The sequence below is a fragment of the Moschus berezovskii genome, chromosome 15 (genome assembly GCF_049115385.1).
Source record: "Moschus berezovskii isolate FMDL1 chromosome 15, NW_MosBer_1.0, whole genome shotgun sequence".
Taxonomy (NCBI): Eukaryota; Metazoa; Chordata; class Mammalia; order Artiodactyla; family Moschidae; genus Moschus; species Moschus berezovskii.
The window spans coordinates 42,118,939-42,145,114 of record NC_142474.1 but is presented as its reverse complement, the minus strand read 5'-3'; the positions used below and the strand labels follow the sequence as shown (position 1 = coordinate 42,145,114).

The 26,176-nt window shown below is 48.9% G+C and overlaps 1 protein-coding gene across 1 annotated transcript in view; it reads left to right on the top strand.

Annotated features, from left to right (window-relative positions):
• Nucleotides 1-25,956, top strand: part of SYNDIG1 (synapse differentiation inducing 1) — a 56,466-nt gene extending 30,510 nt beyond the window's left edge. Inside the window, exon 3 of the mRNA XM_055430984.2 lies at nucleotides 25,012-25,956. Coding sequence (XP_055286959.1) covers nucleotides 25,012-25,170 — 159 coding nt within the window. The 3' untranslated portion in view covers nucleotides 25,171-25,956. The remainder of the gene's footprint in view (nucleotides 1-25,011) is intronic.
• Nucleotides 25,957-26,176: the final 220 nt, after the last annotated feature.

Sequence of the window (26,176 nt, the reverse complement as noted above, 5' to 3'; positions counted from 1 at the left end):
CTGCCCTCACCCCACCCCCTCCTGCCACTCCCTCCAAGACTTCCACCCCATCCCAGGCTTGCACTGCCCACCACCACCAGACCGGGTTTCTGGTGGTCCCCTTTTGGTCACTAAGAGCCTCAGAAGCTTCCAGGCTGTCCAGGATGGGTTTACAGGCACACAGAGTACTGAGAACAGGGACTTCCCTGGTGGTCCAGTGGCTAAGACTACGCTCCCAATGCAGGGGACCCGGGTTCCATCCCTGGTTCAATCCCACACGACACAGCTAAGATCCAGTGCAGCAAAACAAATAAAAATCAACAGATAAATATTTTAAAAGGGAAGAAAGTACTGAGAACAGGCTGGCAGTACTTTGTGGTCATCCCAGGAATCTAAGCATAGTGAAGTCGTGTTAAGTCCATCCTGAGACCCTGGCCCTGGAGCTCAGTTCTAAAATGAGTCACTGCCTTCCTGAGATGACTGCATCATCTTGCCTGGTCCTTAGAGGTGTATGAATTGCCTTGCATTCCTCTGGAAATGACAGGCAGCCTTTCAAAACCACAGTGGAGCTTGTAAGCGACAAATGTTCATCTAGCGCCCTCCGTGTCCACATAAGGCTTCCTGGGCCTCGCCCGTCGGGGGCGCTGGGAGCGCGTTTGTGCCCATCACGTTGCATAGGGGGTGCATGCTGATCCAACTCAAAGAATACACCTGATTTCTCTGGCCCTTAAGCTGGTTTTCAGATAACTGGCTGGTATCTCACAAGGACGGCTTACTGTGAAAGTCAGTTTATTATGCACAAATTTCAGATCAGGAGAGGGGTTACCGTAATTCGGCCGACCCTCTGGAGTCTGAAGGAGGCTGGAGCCCCGAGGACGGCAGGTGCCCTCAGGGTGCGTGGCGTCTCTTCCCAAAGCTGTCCGGGGGCTTCCCCGGGGAGGCGGGTGCCTCGGGTGCAGGGAAGCACCGTCTGCAGCCTGGCCTCCCAGAGGCGTATGTGTCTGTCTGCGGTGGCAGGTGCAGGAGCTGGCGGCTTTGTTGTGTGGTCTAAGGGCTGTCTCTGCCCCGAGTCGGCTTCCGTCACCAGTCCAGGAGGAGAGTCTGGAATCTGCTCCCGGGCCTGGACCTAGAGGTGCTCAGGGCGCTCTGAATGCCAGAGAGAGTGTTTTCTTTCCTCTGTAGATGGACGCAGCGCTGGCCCACAGTCCAGGCTGCAAACAGTACACAGATGCCCGGGCCTCCCCGTCCGCATCCCACCCACTGCGCTCACTGGGCTCTGACTCCTCACACCCTCCAGGTACCAGCCTCGTCCTTACTGCTCGCCCCTCAGCCCCTTCGCCCAACTCCTGATCTCATGGCCCCTTTTCTGAGGCCTTTGCTGTCCCGGTTCAGGATGCTATTTCCAGCGCCTCTCCTCCCGGGACCCCATGTGCAGATGGGCCCAGGCTGGTCCCCAGCTCACAGACCTCAGTGACTCCACAGCCCGCAGAATAGCCAGTGTTCCCCACCTGGAGCCCAGAGCCCCTTAGGCCCGGACTCAGGTGTCTGCCCCCCAGGACCCCACAACCCACCCCTACAGCATCACCAGACCCCAGCACCTCCCAGAAGGAGGCCCCAGCACCTCCCAGGAGGCCTCTCTTGACCCAGAGGACCCCTCAGTGTTCAGAGCTCTGTGCAGGCACGCTGTGACCCCGATATGCAAGGGGGACCATCAGGGAGACGTACTGGGCATTTCTGGCTGTTTTGCTCCGTGGCTCCCACCTCACTGGTGTGGGGACCAGTTCTGAATGCAAGATTCACAGGGAATCGGGCCAGACCCGCACTTCGTCAGCTGAAGAAATACAGCCCAGGAAGAGAGGACTATAACTCGGGAGTTCTGGGCTATAACCAGATGCACCCATCGATCCCCTGCTTTGTCCGAGTCTGTCACATCTGTGCTGACAGCTGCAAGGCCGCTTGATATCAGTAACAAGGAAATACTGCCCCGTGGATGTTACATCTGTTTATCATCAAGCTGATAAGCACCTGATTGTTTAAATGCAGACAAATTCCACTTGCCTCCATTCTTGGCATAAGAGCGTTTCATGAGAAAGGCCAATTCTTTCTGAAATTTCCCTGTTATATCATCACCCTGGGACCAGGGAGACCCAGAGCAACTAGGTTCATTTCCCTAGAGAGCAACCCTTCCCCAGCAGACAGGAGCTGTCTGGCTGCAGCAAAGAGACTGGAGAGAGCGGACTTAGCCCTTTGGTGCCAGGACAGGATCGGGTGTGCCCAAACATCCCGCCTGTCTAATCAGGAAGACTTTGACCCCCTCCGGAGCCCACCTGCTGCCCTTGTCTCCCAGCAGAGAAATGAGACATTCCAGGCACAACGCAGGTGCCCCACGAGCCATAAAACTGAAGAACGGCCTGGGCTGCAGGATGTAAAAGTGCTCTTGGCACAACCTTTATGAACCTGCAAGATGATTAACTTTATTTCCCAGGAACTTAACAGAATTCAAAAGCCAGGGGAAGGCTTCAAGCAGAATCGGGCTTAGCTATATTTCTAAATTTATCTAAACTCAGAGCTCTTCCCTCTTAGCTCCCAGGATAGAATTATAATGATAGTCTGTCGTCAGAAATCGTGGCGGAAGGGTTTCAGCTCATGATGGGCTGTGGACGGATCGGGGGCTGCCTCGCTGTCCAGTCAGCTGCATCTCCAGGGTGTGGTATTTGTGGTCTGTGGCCTAAACACACTCCAGTTGTCTGCCTGGTTGGTGTGAAGACAGAAACAGGGGAGCAGGTCCAAGGACAAGGGGCCTGAATGAGAGAGTTCTACCTCAAGTCGCCCGCTCTCCTCGGCTGAGATGAGTTCCTGAGCTGAGAGGATGGGGACAGTGAGTTCACTGAGACCTTGGGAAACAGCTGGGAAACGGGATGAGAAGGGGCCACTGGCCTTCAGGACAGTCAGGCTTCCTTAGCCCTTCTTGGAGGCAGTCCGTGAACAGATAAGACAGACACACAGTTAAAGTCCTCGCTGACAAGCTGTTGTCAAAGAGGAGTCCTGCTCACCCATTTAAATGCTCGCAATAGAGTTATTTATTACAGGCAGATGAGTGTAGCCCAACGGGCATGTCAGGGAAAGAAATGAACAGAAGGTAATGATGCCTTAGGAGAAAAGTTCTAGAAAGCATGGATGCTCAGACAGTTCCACGGCGCCGGTACTGCCCCCAACGACTTCTTCTGTCCCCTAGAAGTCAGTGGCTTACTTTTTGAAGGAGTTCTTTCAGGGGCCTATTTATCGAATTCTTAATGACATTAGTACCTTAAGTAGGTGAGGCAGCGTCCTTGTGATATTTTAACATCCGTTTAATCAACCCCCCTGGCTCTGTCCATCATGCTTCCGCACAGTCATATGACGTTCCTTTAAACACCGACGCCCTAACACCGAGGGACATAGCCTGGGGGGACACACCCATGGAGGCTGAGCACCAAGGGAAGCCCCTGAGCCCGCTTGTCCTGTTCAAGGACCCGCAGATTGAGGGCCTCCCCTCCATGGCCTCCCCTCATAGGTGGCTTTGCTGGGGACACAGGATGCTGTCACCCCCACACACCATCCCTGAGGTAGCACCCACTTTCACCCCCACCACCTCCTCTCCCCAGAGTCCTGGACTTCCTCTTTCAGCTCAGGGAGTGTGGACAGCTGGGTGGTCTTCCGCTCCCCACCCTCCTCCTCTACCGGAGGGGTGCGCACGTATGCGTACACGCTATGTCGCTTCAGTCGTGTCTGACTCTTTATGACCCCATGGACTGTAGCCCTCCAGGCTCCTCTGTCCATGGGATTTTTCAAGCAGGAATACTCAAGTGGGTTGCTGTGCCCTCCTCCAGGGGGTCTTCCCAACCCAGGAATCGAACCCTTGCCCCTGTCATCTCCTTCATTGAATGGCGGGTTCTTTACCAGTAGTGTCACCTGGCAGGGGAAGGGGTTGGGGGCTGGCGGGTCCTAGATCCCACCAGGGCAGGCAGGCAGGCCAGCGGGGTCATCCATGGGCTTGGGTGGGAAATGAGTTCATTATGATGTTCACCAACTTCCAACTGAAAGTTAGCATTTCTCCCCATTGTGAAAATGGCCCCCAGCCCCAGGGGAGTCAGAGGGATGGTCCTAGTGGAGTCCTGAAGGGGCTCCCAGAGGGGCCAGAAGGTGGTCCTGCAGCATGGCTGCGGGTCAGAACCGGGACAACAGTACTGAGGTCTCAGCCTGAATGTCTTTTTCTTGCCCGGGTCACTTCTGGCCCACATAGTATGCTCCTTCCAGCCTGTTATTCTGCCAGCCCACAAAGCCCCGAGGAGAGAAAGGCATCATCCCATTATCTTCATATTTCGCTCTCATCTTTAAAGCTGGCAAAAGATGCTCTGTATGAAAATGTCCCTTCCCGCCGTGCGTAATGCTAATGTCTTCCACATAATAAAGCTAATGGAATATGTTACACGCTGGAAATAGCTGCAGTGACCTTTCTTCTTTGTGGAAGACGCTCTTACTTCTTTCCCTCTCACTCCTTCCCCTCCTCCTTTGCTTCCACCCCGCACCGCCACCCTCCCCCCTGCTCTACCTTTGCATGTCAGCTTTCAGGAGCATCTTCCAGAAACAACAGCAAAAAGAGTCATCAAATGACATGGAGGAAGCACTCCTTTCCTCCAGTTACGGCCTCTGCAAAGTCCCAGATTCTTCCAGGAGGAGGAGCAGACCTTGGGGGCATAGTTGGGGGTGCAGGGCACACCTGAGCCCTGGGGCCCTTGTTTGAAGTCCCTGTAACTTAGAACTGCCAGAAGGTCTAGAGGGAGGTTGTGCTCTTGGGTTTATCACTTCTTCCAGCTTTATTAAGTATAAATGACAAATAAAACTACATATTTAAGGTGTATAATATATCACTTACACTGCGAAAGTGGAAAAGTGTGTGCTTAGAGCAGGCATCTGAATTGTTGGAACCCTTAGCTGAACTTGACCATTCCTGGTGGCTGGGAAGGACCTGGACTGGCCGGGCCCCTCTGAGCCGGCACCCTGGGCCCCCCAGGATCCACGGTCCCTTGTAAGGGTTCAGGCTGTCCTCTCGGTGCAGCTAGCACTAAGTGAACAGAAGGTGGCAGGTCCCTGCGTGCACGCCATTCATCGGTGTCCTTTCCTCCTCGGCTTCTAGGAGGTGACGAGAAAAGCAAGACAGAGTTCAGCCGGTTTGTACCTGACCCAAAGGTGGCACCCAGCAAAAGGAATTGTCTGGAAGGGGTGGGTAACAGGGAAGAGCGAAATTCAGACTAGGATGTTGTTTCTGATTCCCCAGCCAGAAAGGCACGTTCATCCAAAAGATTTTGCTTGTTTCTCACAATGGAGAACGGAGAAGAAGATGGCAAAACTATTGAAAAAGACTGTTTCCAAAAGGGGCAGACACACCAACGAAAGGAAAAGCAGAGGGACTTCCCTGGCAGTCCAGTGGTTAAGACTTTGCCTTCCAGTGAAGAGGGTGCAGGTCTGATCCCTGGTCAGGGAGCTAAGATCCTACATGCCTTCGGGCCAGAAAACCAAAACAAAAAACAGAAGCAATATGTAACAAATTCAATAAAGACTTAAAAAGAAATAAAGCAAAAATATATATATTTTTTTTAAAGAAGGAGAAACAGAGAGAAAGTCTGTGGGCCCAGGACAGCTCTCCCCTCCCTTCTCCATCTGCCCTTCCCGTGCTCGTGGCCACCGACAGTCTCACAGGAACTGGCCTTTACGTGGCATAAATGGGGCCATACATGTGTACACACACACATGCAGTTTAAGGGCCTTACCCACATATTGTGCTTGCAAGGTTTGTAAAGTCAGAGAGATATCATATTGTCACTGTGTAATAGTCTAGCCCTTGTCGTCGTTGTGTTGTTGTTTAGCCGTGTCCGACTCTTGTGCGACCCCTTGGACTGTAACCCGTGTCTCCTGCATTGGCAGGAGGATTCTTTACCACTGACCCACCAGGGAAGCCCCAGTCTAGCCCTTACTGGCTAACTTTTCTTATCTTCATGAGCTTATCTGACTACAAAGCTCCAGAGATAAAAGGACCATATCCTGGGCAGTGACCAGAACATGCCTGACCCCAAATCCCTGCGGTGTGACCCAGCCGCACTTTCTCATCTAAACTCGCAGAGGGTGGAGTTTCCAGCGCTGGGGCAGAGGAAACGTGACCCTGAGCCTTCCGCAGGGTTTCAGACCCTGCAGGGACCACAGAACACTGGCAAGTTCTGCACACGATGAAGCTGAGGCCCCCATGTCTAAGTGCACTCGTTAGACGTGCACCAAGAAATACAAGGTGCAAACCCATGCCTCCCCAGAGAAATGCCCTGAGACTTCTACGAAGGGGTGAGTCCTGCTGCCTCAGGGAGGCTGGTGTGGTTTCCTCAAACACTTGCAGTCTCCATGCCTCCTGCCTTGTTCTGCGGTGAAAGTGTTTGACACACCACACCTGCCCCTGGTTTTCTGAGAAGCCTCTGCCTTTTATTCATTTCTGCAAAGCCAACCACCCTGCACCTCGCGGCATAAAACAACCTTTACACCGTGCTCATGGTTGGGATCCAGGACGTACCGTGGGGAAGACCTGTCTCTGCTCATCGTGACTGGGGTCTCTCAAGGCCAGGACACATGTGGCTTCGTCACACCCATGTCTGGGCACCAGTGCTAGCTGTTGGCTGGGACTTCACGTCTGTCCACAGGAGCACCCAGTACATGGCCTTTCCATGTGTCCCTCCATGTGGGCTGATTTGACCTTCCTCACGGCGTGGCAGCTGGACTCCCAAAGCGAGTGTCCCACAGTACCAGGACAGCACCTTGGTAAGACCCAGCCTCTGAAGCCATGCTGCGTCACCGCCACCAGTGGTCCACCCAGACTCGTGGGAGGGAACATAAGAGTCAAAGCTCTAGAAGACTGTGAGGAATGGAAAACATTGCAGCTCCCACCCTGGGGAAAATAGTCTGTCATGGCTACACTGACAGGGATGAAAGAAAATTAGATATATAACACTGTGATACTCTTAGGTTCATAGGAAAATGAAAAAGGACAGAAGAGCTTTCTTTCCTAAATACTATATTCAGAAAGAGTACATGAAATTAGCAAATCCTCTGAAAGCTAAAATGCCTTCTAGTTTATGAGGTCATGGCATTATTACAGTAAAAAGTAAAGGGTATTTTTACTCCAAAGCAATTATACTTATCAAATGCAAATTGGCACGCATGACACTGATGATAAACACATTGCCTAGTGTAGACAGAAGGGCTGAGAATCTTGTAAATTTTCAATTAGCAAACAGCACTGTGGTGGTAGGGCTAAATGACAGTATTAAATATGCTAAGTGATTTCTTCTGGCTCTGCTGGGTCTTCACTGCTGCTCGCAGCAAGCAGGGGCTACTCTCGAGTTGTGGGGGCATGGGCTTCTTGGGGTGGTGGCTTCTGCTGTGTGAAACACCGGCTCTAGAAGGCAGGCTCAGTAGTTGTGATACAGGGGCTTAATTGCTTCATGGACATGAAATCTTCCCAGACCGAGTTGAACTCACATCCCCTGCATTGCCAGATGGATTTTTAACCACTGGACCACCAGGGAAGTCCCTACATGATTTTTAAAATAAGTTAACATATTTCTTCAGATATCTACAGCCTTCCAATATATGTGTGTAGGGAAAGAAATAGAAACTCTCTCAATAAAAGACACTCATCTTAAAGCGTTTATTTATCTTCAACATGCATCTAATTTGTGATTCTAAAAGCAGAGTACTGGGAAAGATTGTTATATTTACTTTTGCACTTAAGTAAAGAATTTATTGCATCATAAGTGCCTTGTGCTTCAAAGGTTTGAGCTTGGCTGAGCACACCGGTAACACCAATTTGGTTCCCTCGTGCTGTTAAGTGGCTGTTTACAAGATGTATCCTCTCAGATTTACTCAAATACTGCATTTCTAAGTCAGCACCCTGCTTATTCGTATTTTGAAATAACTCTTTTGTGATTTGGTTTCATTTCCCTTTGTTGGTGGGTCTGCTGGAATCTCATTACTTCCTTTGTAGTCATAGCTGATACCGGGTGGTCTCTGGCAGGCTTTTGATGTGGGAAGCGATCTTACTCTGGAGGAGGGACAGAAAGATCATGGAATTCATTCCTCTTTGTGGAGTACACCCTGACCAACTGCATGCTCCAGTTACAAGACGAGCTCATCCCCCTCTGTGGAGTACACCCCCTGACCAGCTGCATGCTCCAGTTACAAGACTTAGTGGATCAGAGAGCTTTCCCTCCCCGACACCTTTCCATCTTGTGGATTTAAGCTTCCAGTATGTTAACCATGGATGTGAGTGGGGGACATGAGACATATACTCTGTTTAAGGAGCAGGACACAGGGAAGTCCCAAAGCCAAGAGGAAAGACAAAAATAAGGACATTAGGGTTTCCCTGGTTGTCCAGTAGCTAAGACACTGAGCTGCCAATGCAGGGGGCCCAGGTTTCATCCGTGTTTGGGGAACTAGATCTCACATGCGACAACTAAGACCCAATACAGTCAAACAAGTTAATCAAAAAATAAACATTTTAAGATTAGAAGACTGTAAATTTTTTGGTACAACAAAATTTTGAGTTATGACAAACATCAAACACGCTCCACATCTGACCAGATTAACATAAACACTCATATGAAAGGCCTATTTGCTTTAATATCTACTTCCCTATAAAGATGTCTATCAGCAAAATATCACAAGGCGTACTGGGTGTCCAGAAAAGTCTGAAGAGACAAATCAATCATTAGAACCAAACTTGATTATGGCTCAGATGTTAAAATTATCAAAAAGAGGATTTGAAATAACTGTGTCCAATATGTTAAAGGGTCTAAAAGAAAAGGTAGACAATGCATGAATACCTGGGTAATGTCAGCAGAGAGATAAAAGCTAAAAGAAGTGCTAGAAGTAAAAACCAGTAACAGAAATGAAAATATTTTGCTGGTAGACTTGACGCAGTTGAGAAAAGAATCAGTGAATCTGAAGATGGGCCAAAAGAAATTACCCAAACTGAAACATATAGTGAAAAAAAAAAACACAGCATCCAAGAACTGTGGGCTGTGAGAACACAGGAAATGGTGTAACCTGTGTAACTGGAATACCAAAAGAAAAAGAAATATTTGAAGAAATAATACCAAAAGTTTTCCAATGTTAGTGACAGATACCAAATCACTGTTCCAAGAGGCAGAGAGAGAGCATCAAGCAGAACTAAACAAACAAGCAAAAATCAACAACAACAAAACCTACATGTATTTATTTAAAGTGTAGGAAATTGAAAACAAAGGGAAATTTTTGAAGATTCCCAAAAAGGAGAATAAAACACCTTACCTACCAAGAAACTAGGATTAAAAATTGTGGCCAAAGGACTTCCCTAGTGGTCTAGTGGTTAAGACTCCGCAGTCTCAGGGCAGGGGGCCCACGTTCAATCCTTGCTTAGGGAACTAGATCCCATAGCCCGCAACTAAGAGTTCTCATGCTGCAACTAAAAATCCGGCATGCTGCAATGAAAATGGAAGATTCTGCCTGCCACAACTAAGACCTGGCACAGCCATATAAATAAATAAGTATAAATTGAAAACATAAAATCCCTCCTTTAGAAAAAAAAAATTGTGGCTGACTTCTCTTCAGAATCCGCATAACTAGGAATATGAACTCAATCTTGAAAGTGTTCAGAGACTAAAACAAATAAACAAAAACCTGCCAACCTGGGCGTATATCCAGGGAGAATATCCTTCAAAAGTCAAGGATAAATAAAAATGATTTCAAAAAAACAACTGGGGGAATTCAGTGCCAACAGACCTGCGGTCTAGAAAAATATTCAAATTCTTCAGGCATCAGGAAAACAATATTGGTCAGAAAACTGGATCTACATTGATTTAAAAAAGAACAGCAGAAAGTGAATAAATAAAAGTGAGATATAATTTTTATTTTTCTTAATTTATCTAAAAGATTGCTGCCTGTTTAAAGCAATAATAGGAAAAAACGCAGTAATAGTAACCATGCTCTGGCAATTAGGGAACATGTAAAAGTTGAAAAGTAACAATGGTTTTGAAAGAGTGAAAGGAATGATTTCGGGAATATTCCATCATAAGATACCGGCACTATACTTGAGACAACATGGTGCTGTTTTTCAAATAGTAGGCTTGGCAGCTGAGATATAAATTTTAAAAGGAAGTATAAATGATAAGGCAATAGAGGAAGTAAAATGGAATCAAAAAATGCTCAGTTAAAACCAGACAGGACTGAAAAGAATGAAAAAAGAAATAAAGCAATGCAAGAATATACAAAGGTGGTAAATATTAATTCAATTATATTGTGTGTGTGTGTGTGTGTGTGTGTGTGCGCGCGTGCTAAGTCACTTCAGTCATGTCCAACTCTTTGCAACCCTATGGACTGTAGCCCACCAGGCTCTTCTGTCCATGGGATTCTCCAGGCAAGAAGACTGGAATGGCAGCCATGCCCTCCTCCAGGGGATCTTCCCAACCCAGGGACCGAACCTGTGTCACCTGTGGCTCTTGCACTGAGGCAGATTCTTTACTGCTGAGCCACTGGGGAAGTCCTCAATTATATTAATAATCATTTATGTGTTAAATGATTTGTATAGTCTAAACACACCAGTTAAAACACAGAGATTATCAGACTGGTTTTTAAAAAACGAGATCCAACTATATGCTGTCTACTTGTAAACTATATGTGGTCTACATTTAAAGAAACTTGTATATAAAGCCTAGACAGATTGAAAGTAAATACTAAAAGCAACGATATGGGGAAAGGTATATACTATGCTAACACAAATCAAGATAAATCTGGAGTATCTTATGTTAATGTCATACAAAGTTGACCTTAGAACAAGGCAGATTATTGAGGATAAACAGGTTATGTTGCATGATACAGGGATTGATTCTCCAAGAAGAAATAACAATTGTAAACTAAAGTGAATGCACTAATCACAGAGTTGAGATATGAGGCAAAACTACAGAACTGAGAGAAGAAATAGATACAATTATAGTTGGAGACTTCAGTCCCCTCTGTCAGTACTTGATAGATCAAGTAGACAGAAAATCAGTAAAGATATAGACAGCCTGAACAGTTCTGTCAGTCAGCCAACACCACCAAATCCATATGCTTCCGAAGAGCATATGGGACGTTCACCAGGATACGCTGTATCCTGGACCACAAAACAGCGCTTAAACATTGTGAAATATATATTAACACATACATATGGAGTCTAGAAAAATAATATAGATGATCTTATTTGCAAAGCAGAAGTAGAGACACAGATGTAGAGAACAAATGTATGGATTCCAAGAGGGAAAGGAGGGGAGGAGTGGGAGGAATTGGGAGATTGGAATTGACACATATACACTACTATGCGTAAAACAGTACACTAATGAGAACCTCCTGTACAGCACAGGGAACTCTACTCAGTGCTCTATGATGACCTGAATGGGAAGGAAATCCAGAAAAGAGAGGTTATATGTATACATATAGCTGATTCACTTTTCTGTACAGTAGAGACTAACATAAAATTGTAAAGCAACTATTCTCTGATAAAAATTGATTTTTTAAAAACTTTAAAGAAAATGTAAAGTTCATTCTAGACCACACAGGAATTAAAATAGAAGTCAATAACAGAAAGATAGCTGGGATTTCCTGAATATTTGACACTTTAAAAATATGCTTCTCAATAACCTATGGGTCAAAGATATCTCATGGGAAATTTAAAAATATTCTGAACTAAATGAAAATAAAACATTAAAATTTGTGGGATGTAGTTAAAACAGTACGTAGAGGGAAATTTGTAGCATTAAATGCATATATTAGAAAAAGAGAAAGATCTAAAATCTATAACCTAAGGGGCCAACTTAAGTTACAGAAACAAGAGTAAATTAAAGCAAACAGAATGAAGGAATTAGCTACAATTAGAGGAGAAATCAGTTAACACTGAAAATGGGAAAACAGAGAAAATCAACAAAATCAAAACCCAGCTCTTTGAAAGAAATCAAAAAGGAAAAAAAATCAATGCAATTTGAAAAGGTCAATAAAATTCATGAACTGCTAGCCAGGCTAACCAATAGAGAAAGAACGAAATTACCTGTACCAGGAAAGAAAATATAGTCAATACTAATGCCCTGGACTTTAAGAGAAGAATAAGAGATTTCAACAGATTGAAGAGTTCTGTGCCCATAAATTCAATAACCCAGATGAAATGGACCAATTCCTTGAAACCAAGGAGACTTGACTCTCCTTGAATTGCCATCTCTCTGTGCAAATAATGGTTCCCTCCTTGGCTGTATATTGGTATTACCTGGAAACCTTGACTAGCTCTCAGCATCTGGGCCCGTCTTAGGCATTTTTATGTAACTGGGATGGGGTCTACATGTGGCCAGGACACTCAGGCGTCTCCATATCCTAAAGTCTTTTGAGCAAGATGGCATTTCCGTGCTCTTACAAAGTCTTTCTCTTGGTCGGTCTTCCAACAGCTAAAAAGTGTGACATCTCCCCAATCCCAATGCCTGGAGCTGACCCTGGTTTTCATCTTCATCCTTAGAAATGGGAAAACTTTCAATTCTCATCAGCAAGATACTTTGCTCCCGAAGTGGAAGGGACCTTTGTGAGCTTGTGTTTGATGTCCAGGTGAAGGAATCATAAGGAGGGGGCCCCTCAGGACTCCAGATCTTCCCCAGGAGCGGGACCCCCAGTCAATGATGTACATGCTCGCAGAGGATGAAGTGCTCACATCACTGGGCACGGAGATCCTCCAGGCTCAGGGCAGAGGTAGAGAGAAAAAAATGGAAGAACAGTGCTCTCCGCTGTGGTGTATCTTTAGATCTTTTATTCATGTCCTGGGTGTACAATGTGGATATTAAACCATTTCCATCATTTGTACTTAACGCGCTCGGATGAGAGAGGAGCAGTCCCCACTGGGAACCAGGAAGCTGAGTGAAGGCGGTGGATGTGGGCGAATCGTGGACACATCGTTCCTGTTCCAGCTCCCAAGCCATCCTTAGCTGCTCAGCCCCCTTCCGATGGAAAAATCCCCAGCTGCCAGGGCTCGTGGGAAGCTTTTGGGGGTTGCATTGGAAGGACTGATGCTGAAGCTGAAACTCCAATACTTTGGCCACCTCATGCGACGAGTTGACTCACTGGTAAAAGAGTCTGATGCTGGGAGGGATTGGGGGTGGGAGGAGACGGGGACGACAGAGAACAAGATGGCTGGATGGCATCACCGACTCGATGGACATGAGTTTGAGTGAACTCCAGGAGTTGGTGATGGACAGGGAGGCCTGGCGTGCTGTGATTCATGGGGTCGCAAAGAGTCGGACACGACTGAGCGATTGAACTGAACTGAACTGAAGGGCTCTTCTGAAGCAAACTCCAGCTGTGAACCTAGCGTCTGGGGGGGTGGAGCATCTTCCTTGTGGAGCCCCACATGGCCCTTCTTCCCAGCCTGTGTGTTGATGGGGGCCATGAGTGGGGGTCAGCCCCCTTGTTCTGAGCCTTCAGGACCAGTTTTGAGCACCACCTACTCCTGGAACCACTCCTAGCACCACTTGCTTCTAGAACCCCCAAGCTGTGGAATCTCCTGACCAGAAGGTAGGTGGTTCCGAAGCAATCAGCTGCAGTGATTTTACTACTGCTGCTGCTACTAGACACACCAAATTCAAGGGAAAAGCCATAAAGAGCAACAAAGAATAAGACTCCACAGAGATAGAGGACAGCAAGATGGAGCCCTGAGAGAGGTCCGGAAGAGCAACGACTGAGGCTCCTGAAGAGTGGGGAGAAGGTTTACTGGGGAATGTCACAGTCAACCCTGTGTCATCCACGGGGTGAGGCTGAGAATTAAAGGCTGGCCTGGGAGCCTGTGTCTGTGAAGCCAAGGAAGGCTGGAAACCCAGGAAGAGATGTAGTGTGCCATGGACTCAGTGTCTCTGTCATGTCCAACTCTGCAACCCCTTGGACTGTAGCCTTTCAGGCTCCTCTGTCCATGGGATTCTCCAGGCAAGAATACTGGAGTGGATTGCCATTTCCTCCTCCAGGGGATCTTCCCAACCCAGGGATCGAACTTGAGTCTCCTGCTTTGGTAGGCGGATTCCTTACCACTAAGCCACCTGGGAAGCCCTTGAGATGTAGTGTGGGTAGCTTCAAACTGACATTTGGAGTGACCTGGGAAGAGCGGCAGGACGTTGCCCTTTTCTTCAGATAGTTCACGAGTGTTTGGGGGAAAGAAGGCAGCAAACAGCAGTGCCTCCAGGAGAAAGCAGGTCTCCTGCAGCCGAGAGAGGACGAGGGTCTGGGAGAGATGCCCGGGCTTCCAGAGACAGGGGCTCACGACCATCTCCCTCCTTCTAGAATGAATCCATGAGAAGCCATGGCATGTTGGAAGTCCCTGGAGTGTACACCAGGGCTCTTGTGACGTTTCTTATTTTCTTCTTGGTCAGTAAAGTTGCCATCAACATCCACAGCTCAGAACAATCTTTCCCATCGTTTCTGGTGGTTCTTCTTATTTCTGCTCTGCTCCTCATCCCCCACTAGGAAATCAGGAGAGAGGGATGGGCCAAAGTTAATGTGAACATGGTGTGCTCGGGGGCCTGCAGCAAGCTCCTTGCCATTGTAAATATTCACCAAGGAGGCGGGCCTGGAAATGGTCTGCCTGGCGAGTTCACCTCCAGACAGACCCAGCATACCTTTCCTTCGGTCTGGACAGATGTCACAGCCCTACATACAAACATGAGGTCTTGGCCTTCCACTGTGTGTGGATCCACCAGTGGCTGCCAACCCCGGGCTCTGCCACTCAACTTGTAGCCCCTACCCCACTGCCACCCTAGTGTCCCTTTGTCTGCAACCCCAAAATACCCTGGCCAGGAGTCAGGCAATTTTATTTATTATAAGGGGAAAAGTGGTATTATTTTTTTCTTTCTCATTGAACAGATTTCCTAAGAACCTAAAAAGAGCCAGTAGATTATGGTAAAGGTGGAAATCAATGTTTGGTTCATTAGTGAGACTTTGAATGGATGGGCTCCTCTGCTATTGAGTTTGAGGATGATGTGCTGCTGACCCGAGGCCCTGGCAGCACACACTGAAGTGCAGTTGAGGCCAGGTTTGCCCACTTATGGCCAATATCTGGTGGTGTCCCTGGCACCAGCAAGCTCGGGACCCCTGGGGGCACAGGCATAGATGTCGGGGCTGGTCCTTACAGAGGGCGCATTTCCAGATACTTTGCTGACTCACTTCTAGTTCATCATCCTAGATGGAGCCCCAAAGCTCAGTAGGATGTGCCCACTTTACCAAGCATTGTGGTGGGTCTCAAGGTGCTTTTCCCTGGACCAGCAGTGAGGCCATTCCCAGTGCCCCCTGAGAGATGCTGGCCATGCACTGCAGCTGGAAGGGGGCACTGGCCTGCCAAGAGGTCTGGGCCTAGCACCCACAACACCCGCTACACACAACATGGCTGCCATATACATAGCGAACAGACCCGTGGGTACAGAGCAGACCCGGAACACAGTGCGTATGTGTGTCTCACATGTTTGTGTTCATCTCTCAGTTGTGTCCAACTCTTTGTGACCCCATGGACTGCAGCCCTCCAGGTTCCTCTGTCCATGGGATTCTCCAGGCAAGAATGCTGGGGTAGATTGCTATTTCCTTCCCAACCCAGGAATCGAACCCAGGTCCCCTGCATTGCAGGCAGATTCTTTACCATCTGAGCCACCAGGGAAGCCTGTGATACCAGTTAAATATCAGTTCAGTTCCGTTGCTCAGTCCATGTCTGACTCTTTGCGACCACATGAATCGCAGCATGCCAGGCTTCCTTGTCCATCACCAACTCCCAGAGTTCACCCAAACTCATGTGCATTGAGTCAGTGATGCCATCCAGCCATCTCATCCTCTGTCATCCCCTTCTCCTCCTGCCCCCAATCCCTCCCAGCATCAGGGTCTTTTCAAATGAGTCAGCTCTTCACATGAGGTGGCCAAAGTATTGGAGTTTCAGCTTCAGCATCAGTCCTTCCAATGAACACCCAGGACTGGTCTCCTTTGGAATGGACTGGTTGGATCTCCTTGCAGACCAAGGGACTCTCAAGAGTCTTCTCCAACACCACAGTTCAAAAGCATCAATTCTTCGGCAGTCAGCTTTCTTCACAGCCCAGCTCTCACATCCATACATGACCACTGGAAAAACCATAACCTTGACTAGACAGACCTTTGTTGGCAAAGTAATGTCTCTGCTTTTTAATATGCTGTCTAGGTTGGTCATAACTTTCCTTCCAAGGAGTAAGTGTCTTTTAATTTCATGGCTGCAATCACCATCTGCAGTGATTTTGGAGCCAAAAAAAATAAAGTCTGACACTGTTTCCACTGTTTCCCCATCTATTTCCCATGAAGTGATGAGACCAGCTGCCATGATCTTAGTTTTCTGAATGTTGAGCTTTAAGTCAACTTTTGCACTCTCCTCTCTCAATTTCATCAAGAGGCTTTTTAGTTCCTCTTCACTTTCTGCCATAAGGGTGGTGTCATCTGCATATCTGAGATTATTGATATTTCTCCCGGCAATCTTGATTCCAGCTTGTGCTTCTTCCAGCCCAGCATTTCTCATGATGTACTCTGCATATAAGTTAAATAAGTAGGGTGACATTATACAGCCTTGACAAACTCCTTTTCCTATTTGGAACCAGTCTATTGTTCTGTGTCCAATTCTAACTGTTTCTTCCTGACCTGCATACAGGTTTCTCAAGAGGCAGGTCAGGTGGTCTGGCATTCCCATCTCTTTCAGAATTTTCCACAGTTTATTGTGATCCACACAGTCAAAGGCTTTGGCATAGTCAATAAAGCAGAAATAGATGTTTTTCTGGAACTCTCTTGTTTTTTCAATGATCCAGCAGATGTTGGCAATTTGATCTGTGGTTCCTCTGCCTTTTCTAAAACCAGCTTGAACATCTGGAAGTTCACAGTTCACGTGTTGCTGAAGCCTGGCTTGGAGAATTTTGAGCATGACTTTACTAGCGTGTGAGATGAGTGCAATTGTTCGGTCGTTTGAGCATTCTTTGGCATTGCCTTTCTTTGGGATTGGAATGAAGACTGACCTTTTCCAGTCCTGTGGCCACTGCTGAGTTTTCCAAATTTGCTGGCATATTGAATGCAGCACTTTCACAGCATCATCTCTTAGGATTTGAAATAGCTCAACTGGAATTCCATCACGTCCACTAGCTTTGTTCATAGTGATGCTAAGGCCCACTTGACTTCACATTCCAGGATGTCTGGTTCTAGGTGAATATAAGGCAATGTAAAACCCCTTCTACCCAGAGCAGGGTTTTCCTGGAGTCCCCCCACGCTCCCTTTCTTTCACTCTAACAATCTCTCCCCTGAGACAAGCAACGATGCTGGCGAGATGGGTAAGGTGAGCCTGCCAGTTCAGAGAGGTCTGTTCTCAGGATCCCATCTGGCCCTTGGATCCTCTTCGTGAACCCTCTTACTGACCTAGAAAACCCCAGCATGATTGGGCTCCGGCCATGGGGTGAGTCTTCTCCAATGCTTCCCTCCTAGATGTGGTACCAACCAAGTCACTAGTTTCAAATCAAGGGAACAAGAAGCAGGTGTTCCAGAAACAAAACAAACCAGCAAAAAACAGAGCACATGTCCCCCTGGCAGGCACTCTCCAGAGATCCAGCAACCAGCAGGGCAGGGCTCACCAGCTGAGCACCTCCAGGACAGGCCAAGAGGGACAGGCTGTGACAGAGAGGCCAGGATGCAGTGGGACAAGCCAGCCATCTCATAGGAGGGGAAGGGACTGCAAGCCCTGCTCCAGGCGGATGGGGAAGGCTGTGGACTGGGCAGAGAGGTGGCCACAGGTCACTATGAAAAGACGTGGCCAAAGAGCTGGACATGGAACCAGACTCCCAGTGCGACCACTCACGGAGAAGAGGGGACTTCGGGGAGGTTGGCTTCCTGAGTGAGAAGACAGAACCTGCCCTCCCTTCCCTTCCCTTGACCAGGAGGTGGAAGCCATTGCCAGCGTTCATCAAAGGGCTGAGAAACAAACCCTCCTGACCTAGCTTGGGAACACAGGCTCTTCAAGGGAACAGCAATCCCAGTGGGACTGCAAAACTGCCCTGCCGCCCATGGCCCAAGACTTTACCCCCAGGGCTTCAGGACCCTGCTGGTAGCCCTCACCTCTGGCTGCAGATGCAAAAGTGGATTGTTTAAAGGAAGGGCAATCACTGATAAACGTGCACCTGTGTTTAAAGCAGAACTATGGTGGGAGGTAAAAACAGAAATATATGTTTTTCTAATTCACCACTGGATGAATATATGCAAAAGTGATGGCTGCTGAAAACAAACAAACCAACAGACTAGCCAAGGCAGCTGGGGGGCCAAAGGGCAGCTGGCAAGATAAATGGTGGATTAAGTGTAAATCCAGAACTCATGGCTCTGGTGGTTTTGTTCTGAAGAATTTTTCTTGTCCTCAAGGGGTATTTAAAGAGAAAGGTCTGATTTTCCCCTCTTGGATTTTAAAGATCTTTAATCTCCTCTGACCTGCCTACCCCCAGGAGATGATGCTCCCAGGGTCTGGCACTGGACTGAATTTCCCACAAGCTTTGGCCAAAGGAGGGGCTTTCTATGGAGTCTGAGGGCCCCTGTCAGGAAGGTCATTTTGTAGGGAACATGACAAAAACATCAGCAGGAGCAACAGCCCCTGTGCCATCTTGTGTGGACGCCTGAGTGGCCTCGTCTCCATCCTCCATCCTTCAGCTGAGCTTTTACCTTTTCTGTGTGTTTGAACATCTTCATAATTCATTGTTGTATTAAAGGTATATTCATGGAAACCAATATTAACAACAGTCATTCTCTGTGGTGTCAGGAAGGAGGAAATGAGGCCAGGCAAGTAAATTGTCTGTGTGATTCTTACCGCAGAGCAGTAAGTCAGGTTGTCCTGTGCTGACATCATCACATACCCACTAGACAGGTGTTATAACCCTGCTTTAGGGAAGAAAGTAGAACCAGACACTCAGAGAAATAGTAACTAGTTCAAGGGCTGAGCAAGATCCCACCAGGGCTGGATTTGAGCAGGTACGTTTGTCCCAAGCTCCCCGCCTCCCCCAGGCTCTCAGGGATGGAGCCCAGGGAAAATGCACCTGTCAGGCCTCTCACCTGCCCTGTCCATACCCTGCCTTTTAATTAAATGGCTTATCCTAGGCCAGTTTAGCTCTGCAGGAAATGGACAGAGGTGGTGCTGAACTGACAGCTTCCTCATCAGCATCTCACGTGGGGCTCATCTGTCCCAGGTGATGACCAGGGGGGTTACCACATCATCGTACTCTAAGCACCCTGTCCAGATTGCCATAGCAGCTGCCTGGTGCCCTCTTTCTGCCCCAAGGTCCCATCCAGGATCCACCCAGCACTGGGTGGTCAGACCTCCTTGGGTTCCTCTGGGCTGTGACTATGTCTTAGGCATCCCTTGTTTCTGATAACTGACAGCAGCGAGGAGCCCTGGTTGGGTACAATGTGGGATGCTGCTGGATGCTTTCCTCCTGCTTAGACTAGGGTTACGGGTTTGGGGAGGAGAAGCACAGAGGTGAAGGTCAGGGCTCTACCCCATCAACATGACCTGTCACTGAGGATGCTGACCTTGGTCACCTGGACGGGGTTGTGATTGTCGGGTTTCTCCACCTTGAGGTCACTCTTCCTCCCCTCTCTGTTTCATCATCAGCACTAAGAAGTCACTGTGCCGCCCACTGTCCATGGGTGGGGCTTGTCCTTTACTACCCTGAAGGTGGAGGAACTACCTAGATGATTTGGAATTTGTCTGTATGGAAGATTTGTCTCTTCTCTCCAGTGAACTGATCCATCTGATCATTTATTATCAGTATGGATCAAACATCCATACCAAATATCAGTATGGATGTTTATTTTACACTTTGACTTATAATCCAATACTACATTATTGGGTTGGCCAAAAAGTTCATTTGGGTTTTCCATACTACCTTACAGAAAAACCCAAGTGAACTTTTCAGACAACCCAATGTTTTGTCACTTGGCTATTAGGAGAATTTCCTATGTCCCCCTGACATGCCCCTCTCCTTTTGATCTTGGAGTATTTTTCCTTTCCTATACTCTAAAATGCCGCCCCAGGATCATCTCATATATTTCCTGCCCAAGTTGTAAAATCAGCCACTTCCCCACAGAGGTCTAGTCCCTTCTCTTGGAAAAATGGTTTTAGAAACCACAATCTAGGCATTGGGTGTGCTTGTTGCTACTGGGGTGTCATTGGTTCTGGATTTTCTTGGTAACAGATCTAGGAAATACACATGTATATACTCACATGTTATTAGTTCTGTATGTAGAAATACATGTGTCTACCCCTGGAGAAGGAAATGGCAACCCACTGCATTATTCTTGCCTAGGAAATCCCACAGACAGAGGAGCCTGGCAGGCTGCAGTCTATGGGGTCACAAAAGAGTTGGACACAATTTATTGACTGAACAGCAACAACATCTTTGTATATAGAAATAGTCTATTTATAAAATTATTTTTGTATGTATCCATCTGTGCCTATATTAAGCTAAGCATGAGTTCATAATGATTCGTCACCAGGGAAAACCAAGGCAGGCTTCTGTCCGGCTGGGCCCCGTGACCAGCACGGGGAGAGGCCTGCGGGGAGGGAAAAGCAGCACAGGGAGTGGGGTGCCTCTCAGGAGCATGAGGTCTGGGACTCCTCCAAGCTCAGCTGAAGGATGAAGGATGGAGACAAGGCCACTCAGGCGTCCACACAAGACGGCACAGGGGCCATTGCTCCTGCTGATGTTTTTGTCATGTTCCCTACAAAACGACCTTGATGACAGGGGCCCTCAGATGCTATAGGAAGCCCCTCCTTTGGTAAAAGCTTGTGGAAAATTCAGTCCAGTGCCAGACCCTGGGAGCATCGTCTCCCAGGGGTAGGGGGGTTGGGGGAGGTATCCCCCAGCAGGAATGGAGCTCTGGGCTTTGCCACGTGTCACTGAGACTTGGAGCCCAGCATCAGCCCCTGAGAGGTTCCATCTGTGAGCAAGGCCAGTGGAATCCGGTCAGGATGTCCACTCCACGCCCTGGTTCCATCTGTGACCCAAGCCAAGGCCAGACTGGGGGGCGGCCTTGCAGAGGGGGACTGTGTTCCCATCAGGTTTCATTCATGCATGGGGGATTCATTTGTTTCACAGTTGATCTGTCTGCCATTCAGACCTAACTAACAAGGTTTATTGTTCTTAATGCGTTAAAATAGAAAAGTTGCTTTATATGGATATATGGAGAAAGTAACATGGAAACAGACATTACCCTGTGTAAACTAGATAGCCCATGGGAATCTGCTGTATGACTCAGGGAATTTAAACCCGAGCTCTGTGGCAATCTAGAGGGGTAGGATGGGGAGGGAGGTAGGAAGGAGGTTCAAGAGGGAGAAGACATATGTCTACCTATGGCTGATTCAGGTTGATGGATGGCAGACACAAACACAATACTGTAAAGCAATTATCCTTCAGTTAAAAATAAATAAAATTTTAAAAATAAATAAATAAAAGCAGGAGAGAGGAGTCATAGCAATGCACATGGAACTGAACACACATAAGAAATGTGTGTGTGGGGCTGAGTGAGACGTGGCTGCAGAGGGTCTCCCTCCCCGAAGGAGCCTGTTAAAGCGCCACACGGTCGCCTCCTCCTCCCACGCAGCTCCAAGTGCCCGTCGGCGCACAGCGAGCGGGAGACAATAATAAATAAGGGAAATCAGCTTTGCGATAATGCAAAGAAATGTAATCCAGCCCGACAGATATTGGTGCTAGAGGAAAAATGAGCCATAAAGTACCCAGCGTGCTCTAAATTTCCAGAGAGATGGTTGGGAGGCAGAGAGTGCGTCCCTCACGCACCTTGGAGGTGGGAGTCTGGCACCAGCCTTGTGTCCTGCCCAGTCTGTCCCAGCTGTGCCTAGACCCGGCCCCTCAACCCAAGCAGAGAGCCATGTGGATGTGGACTCATCCAACCTTAGCAGTTCCTGCTCCTAAAATAAGAGACCATAGAAATAACATTAATAATAAAAATACAAAATACCATAAGAAAAACAAAGCAATGGGAACTTCTTGGTGGTCCAGCACTTAGGACTTCATGCTTTCATTGCCAGGGCCCAGGCTTGAACCCTGGTCGGGGAGCTAAGATCCCCCAACCCATGTGATCCAAAAAAAAAAAAAGAAAGGAAATCAAAGCAGGGATATATTACAGAGAAAGTCATGTTTTTCCTGAACCTCAAACAGCAGTAGGTATTTTTTAGCCAAAGGAAATGAGGATTTTGGCAAAAGCTTGTGGGAAAGTCAGTCCAGTGCCAGACCCTGGGAGCATCGTCTCCCAGGGATAGGGGGGTCAGGGGAGGTATCACCCAGCAGGAATGGAGCTCTGGGCTTTGCCTCATGTCACTGAGACCTGGAGACCAGCATCAGCCCCTGAGAGATCCATCTGTGAGCAAGGCCAGTGGACCCCGGCCGGGATGCCCACTCCACGCCCGGGTCCTAAAGCCCCCATCATCTGCAGATTTCATGGGCCTTCCCCCATCACAGGGTCACCCCAGCCTCCTTTATCTTACCTCTGTTTCATTATCTCCGCCTGACACTGAGCCACCAAACAAATTCACAGGTAAAGGCAGAGGCAGATGTGTATGTGGAACAGTTTCTTGTTGCAGGGACACTCCCCCCCAGCTCCTCAGCACTGATGCCTGACCCAACCCTACGGGGTTTCCACCTCCTTCGGGTTCATCCTGCCCCCTTCCTTTGGGCTTCCTCTCCTCCCTGCTCCCCATGGGACCCTCTGCTCATTTCTTCTGGGTGTCTGCTTCCCAACAAGGTGGCCTCTAACATTTGGCTATTTACATTTTAATTAATTGAAATCAGATGATATTAAAAACACACAGTCACACTCACCACAACTCCACTGCCCTGTAGCTGCAGGTGGCTTGTGGCCACCAGGCTGAGTGGCACAGACTTAACCACCTCCATCACTGTGGCCACCAGCCTGGGTGGCACAGACTTAAGCACCTCCATCACAACAGAGTTCCCCTGCCTTGGCAGACAGATTTTTTTTTACCACTGAGCCACCTGGGAAGCCCACTGCATCAGGTACCATTGCTCTCTATTCTTCTGCTGTGGCTGGATGTTGGGATGACTTCCAGGTCAGGGCTACAGTGGTCAGTATGGCTACAGACATTCTTGAAGGTGTCTTTGGTGCACAAATGCATCATTTCCCTTGAGCGCTTGCCGGGGAGGGCGGACGACGGGGTAACTCTTGTGTCTTGTGTATGTCTATACATCCAGCTATAACAAGTGCTCCGTTTCCCAAATAGTCTAATCAGCCCACAAGCTTACTCCTCCTTAATCAATTTAATGACAATAGCCTCAACTTCTCATTTGTTTTCTTCTCCATCTACAGGAATTCACACTTTCAACAGGATCAAATGAGAGTGTGGGTTCCCGTTGTGTCTCTTTCCCTTGGAGCCATTCTAGGGGTAGCATTTAGCTCTGTTCTTTTATGATGTACTCTGTGGGGCACACCTGAGCCATTCCTGGGACAGTGGTCTGTCCCCACCCCTGGCCTGCCCCCATGGGGTCTGCCCCTTTGGGGTGAGGCATGCCACCAGGGATGGCTCGCCACTGAGAGTCCTGAGAAGGTCACTCTTGTCCTGGGAGCTTCCCACCGTGTTCCCTTCACTCCACTTCATCAAAGATCATCCACAGGGAGTCCCCAGGCTCACTTCCAAGCCCCCAGATTGAGAAAGAAGACGTAAAAACTCAAGATCCAGAAGTTAGAGAAGAAAGGAGTCCCTTCTCCAGCCGACATCTCATTGGGTGCGGGAGGACCGTGGAGGACCGAAAGCCATTTCCTAGTGACCTCTGAGTCTGCCCTCTGACCACATCAAGTTTACTGTTTGAGTAAACAGTATGCCACCTCCCATCCTGCCCACAAAATGTAGACATACAAGCAACACACACAGAAGTGGGATCTGGTGAGAGGCCAGTCTCTGGAGATGGGTCCTGAGGGAGTCGAGATGTCCCATCTGGGGAGCAGGCTCCACCTTTGCCTTGATGAGGACTCCCCTGCCCCCTGCCTGGGGTCAGCCCTCCTGGCCGTTCCCTGGGGCTCCAGGGGCACCTGCCCTGGGGGGCCTCCACCCTCACCAGCCATCACTCAGGGGGCTGGCCCCCCATGATGTCATACGGTCCCCACAGCCCAGTGCCTCCCTGGTCAAGGGGACAAGGAGAACAGGGTTGGCGGTGGGGAGGTGGGCAACACCACAAAGGCCAAATCCAACACAACACCCAAAGCCTCCACACTCCCCTCCAACTCATGACCCCGCAGAACATAAATCTAGTGAAACCAACGTGTCGTTGTGCAACTGGGTGACCAGAAATAGAGATGTTGGTCTCACCCAGAGTCATTTGCCCAGTGGGTGAATTTACCACCCCCTCCATGGCGGGAAGGGGGCATGGGGCACACATATCCCTGGCCACTGGCTGAGGAGTGCAGTCTCAGTATCCTCAGTAGACTGGACAATCTTAGATAGCAGGTTCCTCTCCAGGTCTAAGAACTACAGTTTCCTTCCCTGTGGGCCCCTATGCTGTAAGGACTAGAGGAGGTGAGTGTGAACACACTGTAGAACCATCATCCGAGTGTCTACCGGGCAGAAGGAGGCACCAAGCTGTAATGTCCCCACTCTCCATCCTGGTGCCTGAGACCCAGGACTCCAGTGGCTGATGCTCAGCTGACCACTGCCAGCCTGGGCATCCCTGGGCTTCGCTTTCTTTCTTTTAAGCTTTGCCTGCCTTGCAGGGCAAGGATGCAGGGCAGGCGGGGGACAGTGGTGAGTGACAGCACCTCTGCCTCCCCTCCCATAGGCTGGGAGCGAGCATGGCCTCCCATCGGCCAGTCCCCTCTCTGTTCCCCTCGCTCATCTCAGCTCCCTTTCTCTTCTCCCTCCTCCCTCTGCAGACGAACAAAGCCGTGGCCAAGGGGGACTTCCACCAGGCCAGCACCAGTTCCCGGCGGGCCCTCTTCCTGGCCGTGCTCTCCATCACCATAGGGACCGGCATCTACGTGGGCGTGGCCGTGGCCCTCATCGCCTACCTCTCCAAGAGCAACCACCTATGAGCTTCCCGGGTGCACGAGGAGCCTGGGCCAGTCGTGTGGGGGAGCAGAGGAGCAGGGCTGGCCAGGGTGGACACACAGGCGGAGATACACCTATGTGAGGCTGTTACAGTGTAAGTCATCGCCAATGACGCCACGAAGCCCTGGGATTTATGGATTCCGTTTGTTTTCACCCTTTCATATCATTTTCACAGCACTGTGTAGAGCTTGGGACAGATGGGGCACCGCTGACCCATTCCCAGTGGGTGCTCCAAAGATCCTGACCCTCAAGTCTGTCTCCGCATGGATCCTGGTGGATTAATGGCCAGTGCCCAGGATGCCAGAGCATTAGCAACAGACAAACAGGAACATGTGTTCATTTATTTATTTATTTATTTTGGAATATGGTGCAACAGGAAGAGGGCAGGGGACACATGCTCTTCTGCCGGTGGCCCTGCCTGACTCCACTGGCAGCACCGCCCCCTCCGTCCACGCACCTTCCCTGCGGGAAGAAAATAGGCCAGGCAGGGGGAAAGACAGAGCAGCTGCTGGAAGAACCCCCAGCTGTCACGGGTCTTCAGACGAGTCCAGCCCTGAGAAAGCAAAACCAGAATCACCCCCAGGCCCAGAACGTCGCTCCCTCCATGCTGTCCCCGGCCGAGGAATGTCAGGCCACCTCCGGAACACGTCCCACCTCCGCAGCCACCACGCAGCAATATGCAGTCCTGGGGTCCTCGTTGATCTGGGGCCAGGAGCAGGCCGGCCCCTCCCCAGACTCCTCCCCAGAGGACCCAGGTTTGCTCCAGGAACTCCAGGCCCAGGAGCCGCGGACACCCCGGGGTACGCTTCTCCCCACCTGCTGACACCTTGGTGAGGACAGTGACACTAGTGATCTTACTGAGGACACGACTAAATGAATAGCTATTTTCTTGTCATTTTTTTAAGTGCAACTATTGCTTCCTGCTGCTTCAGTTATCAGATGAATGCTGAGAAATAAGTAATCACAGACATTTTAATACCATTCATGGCT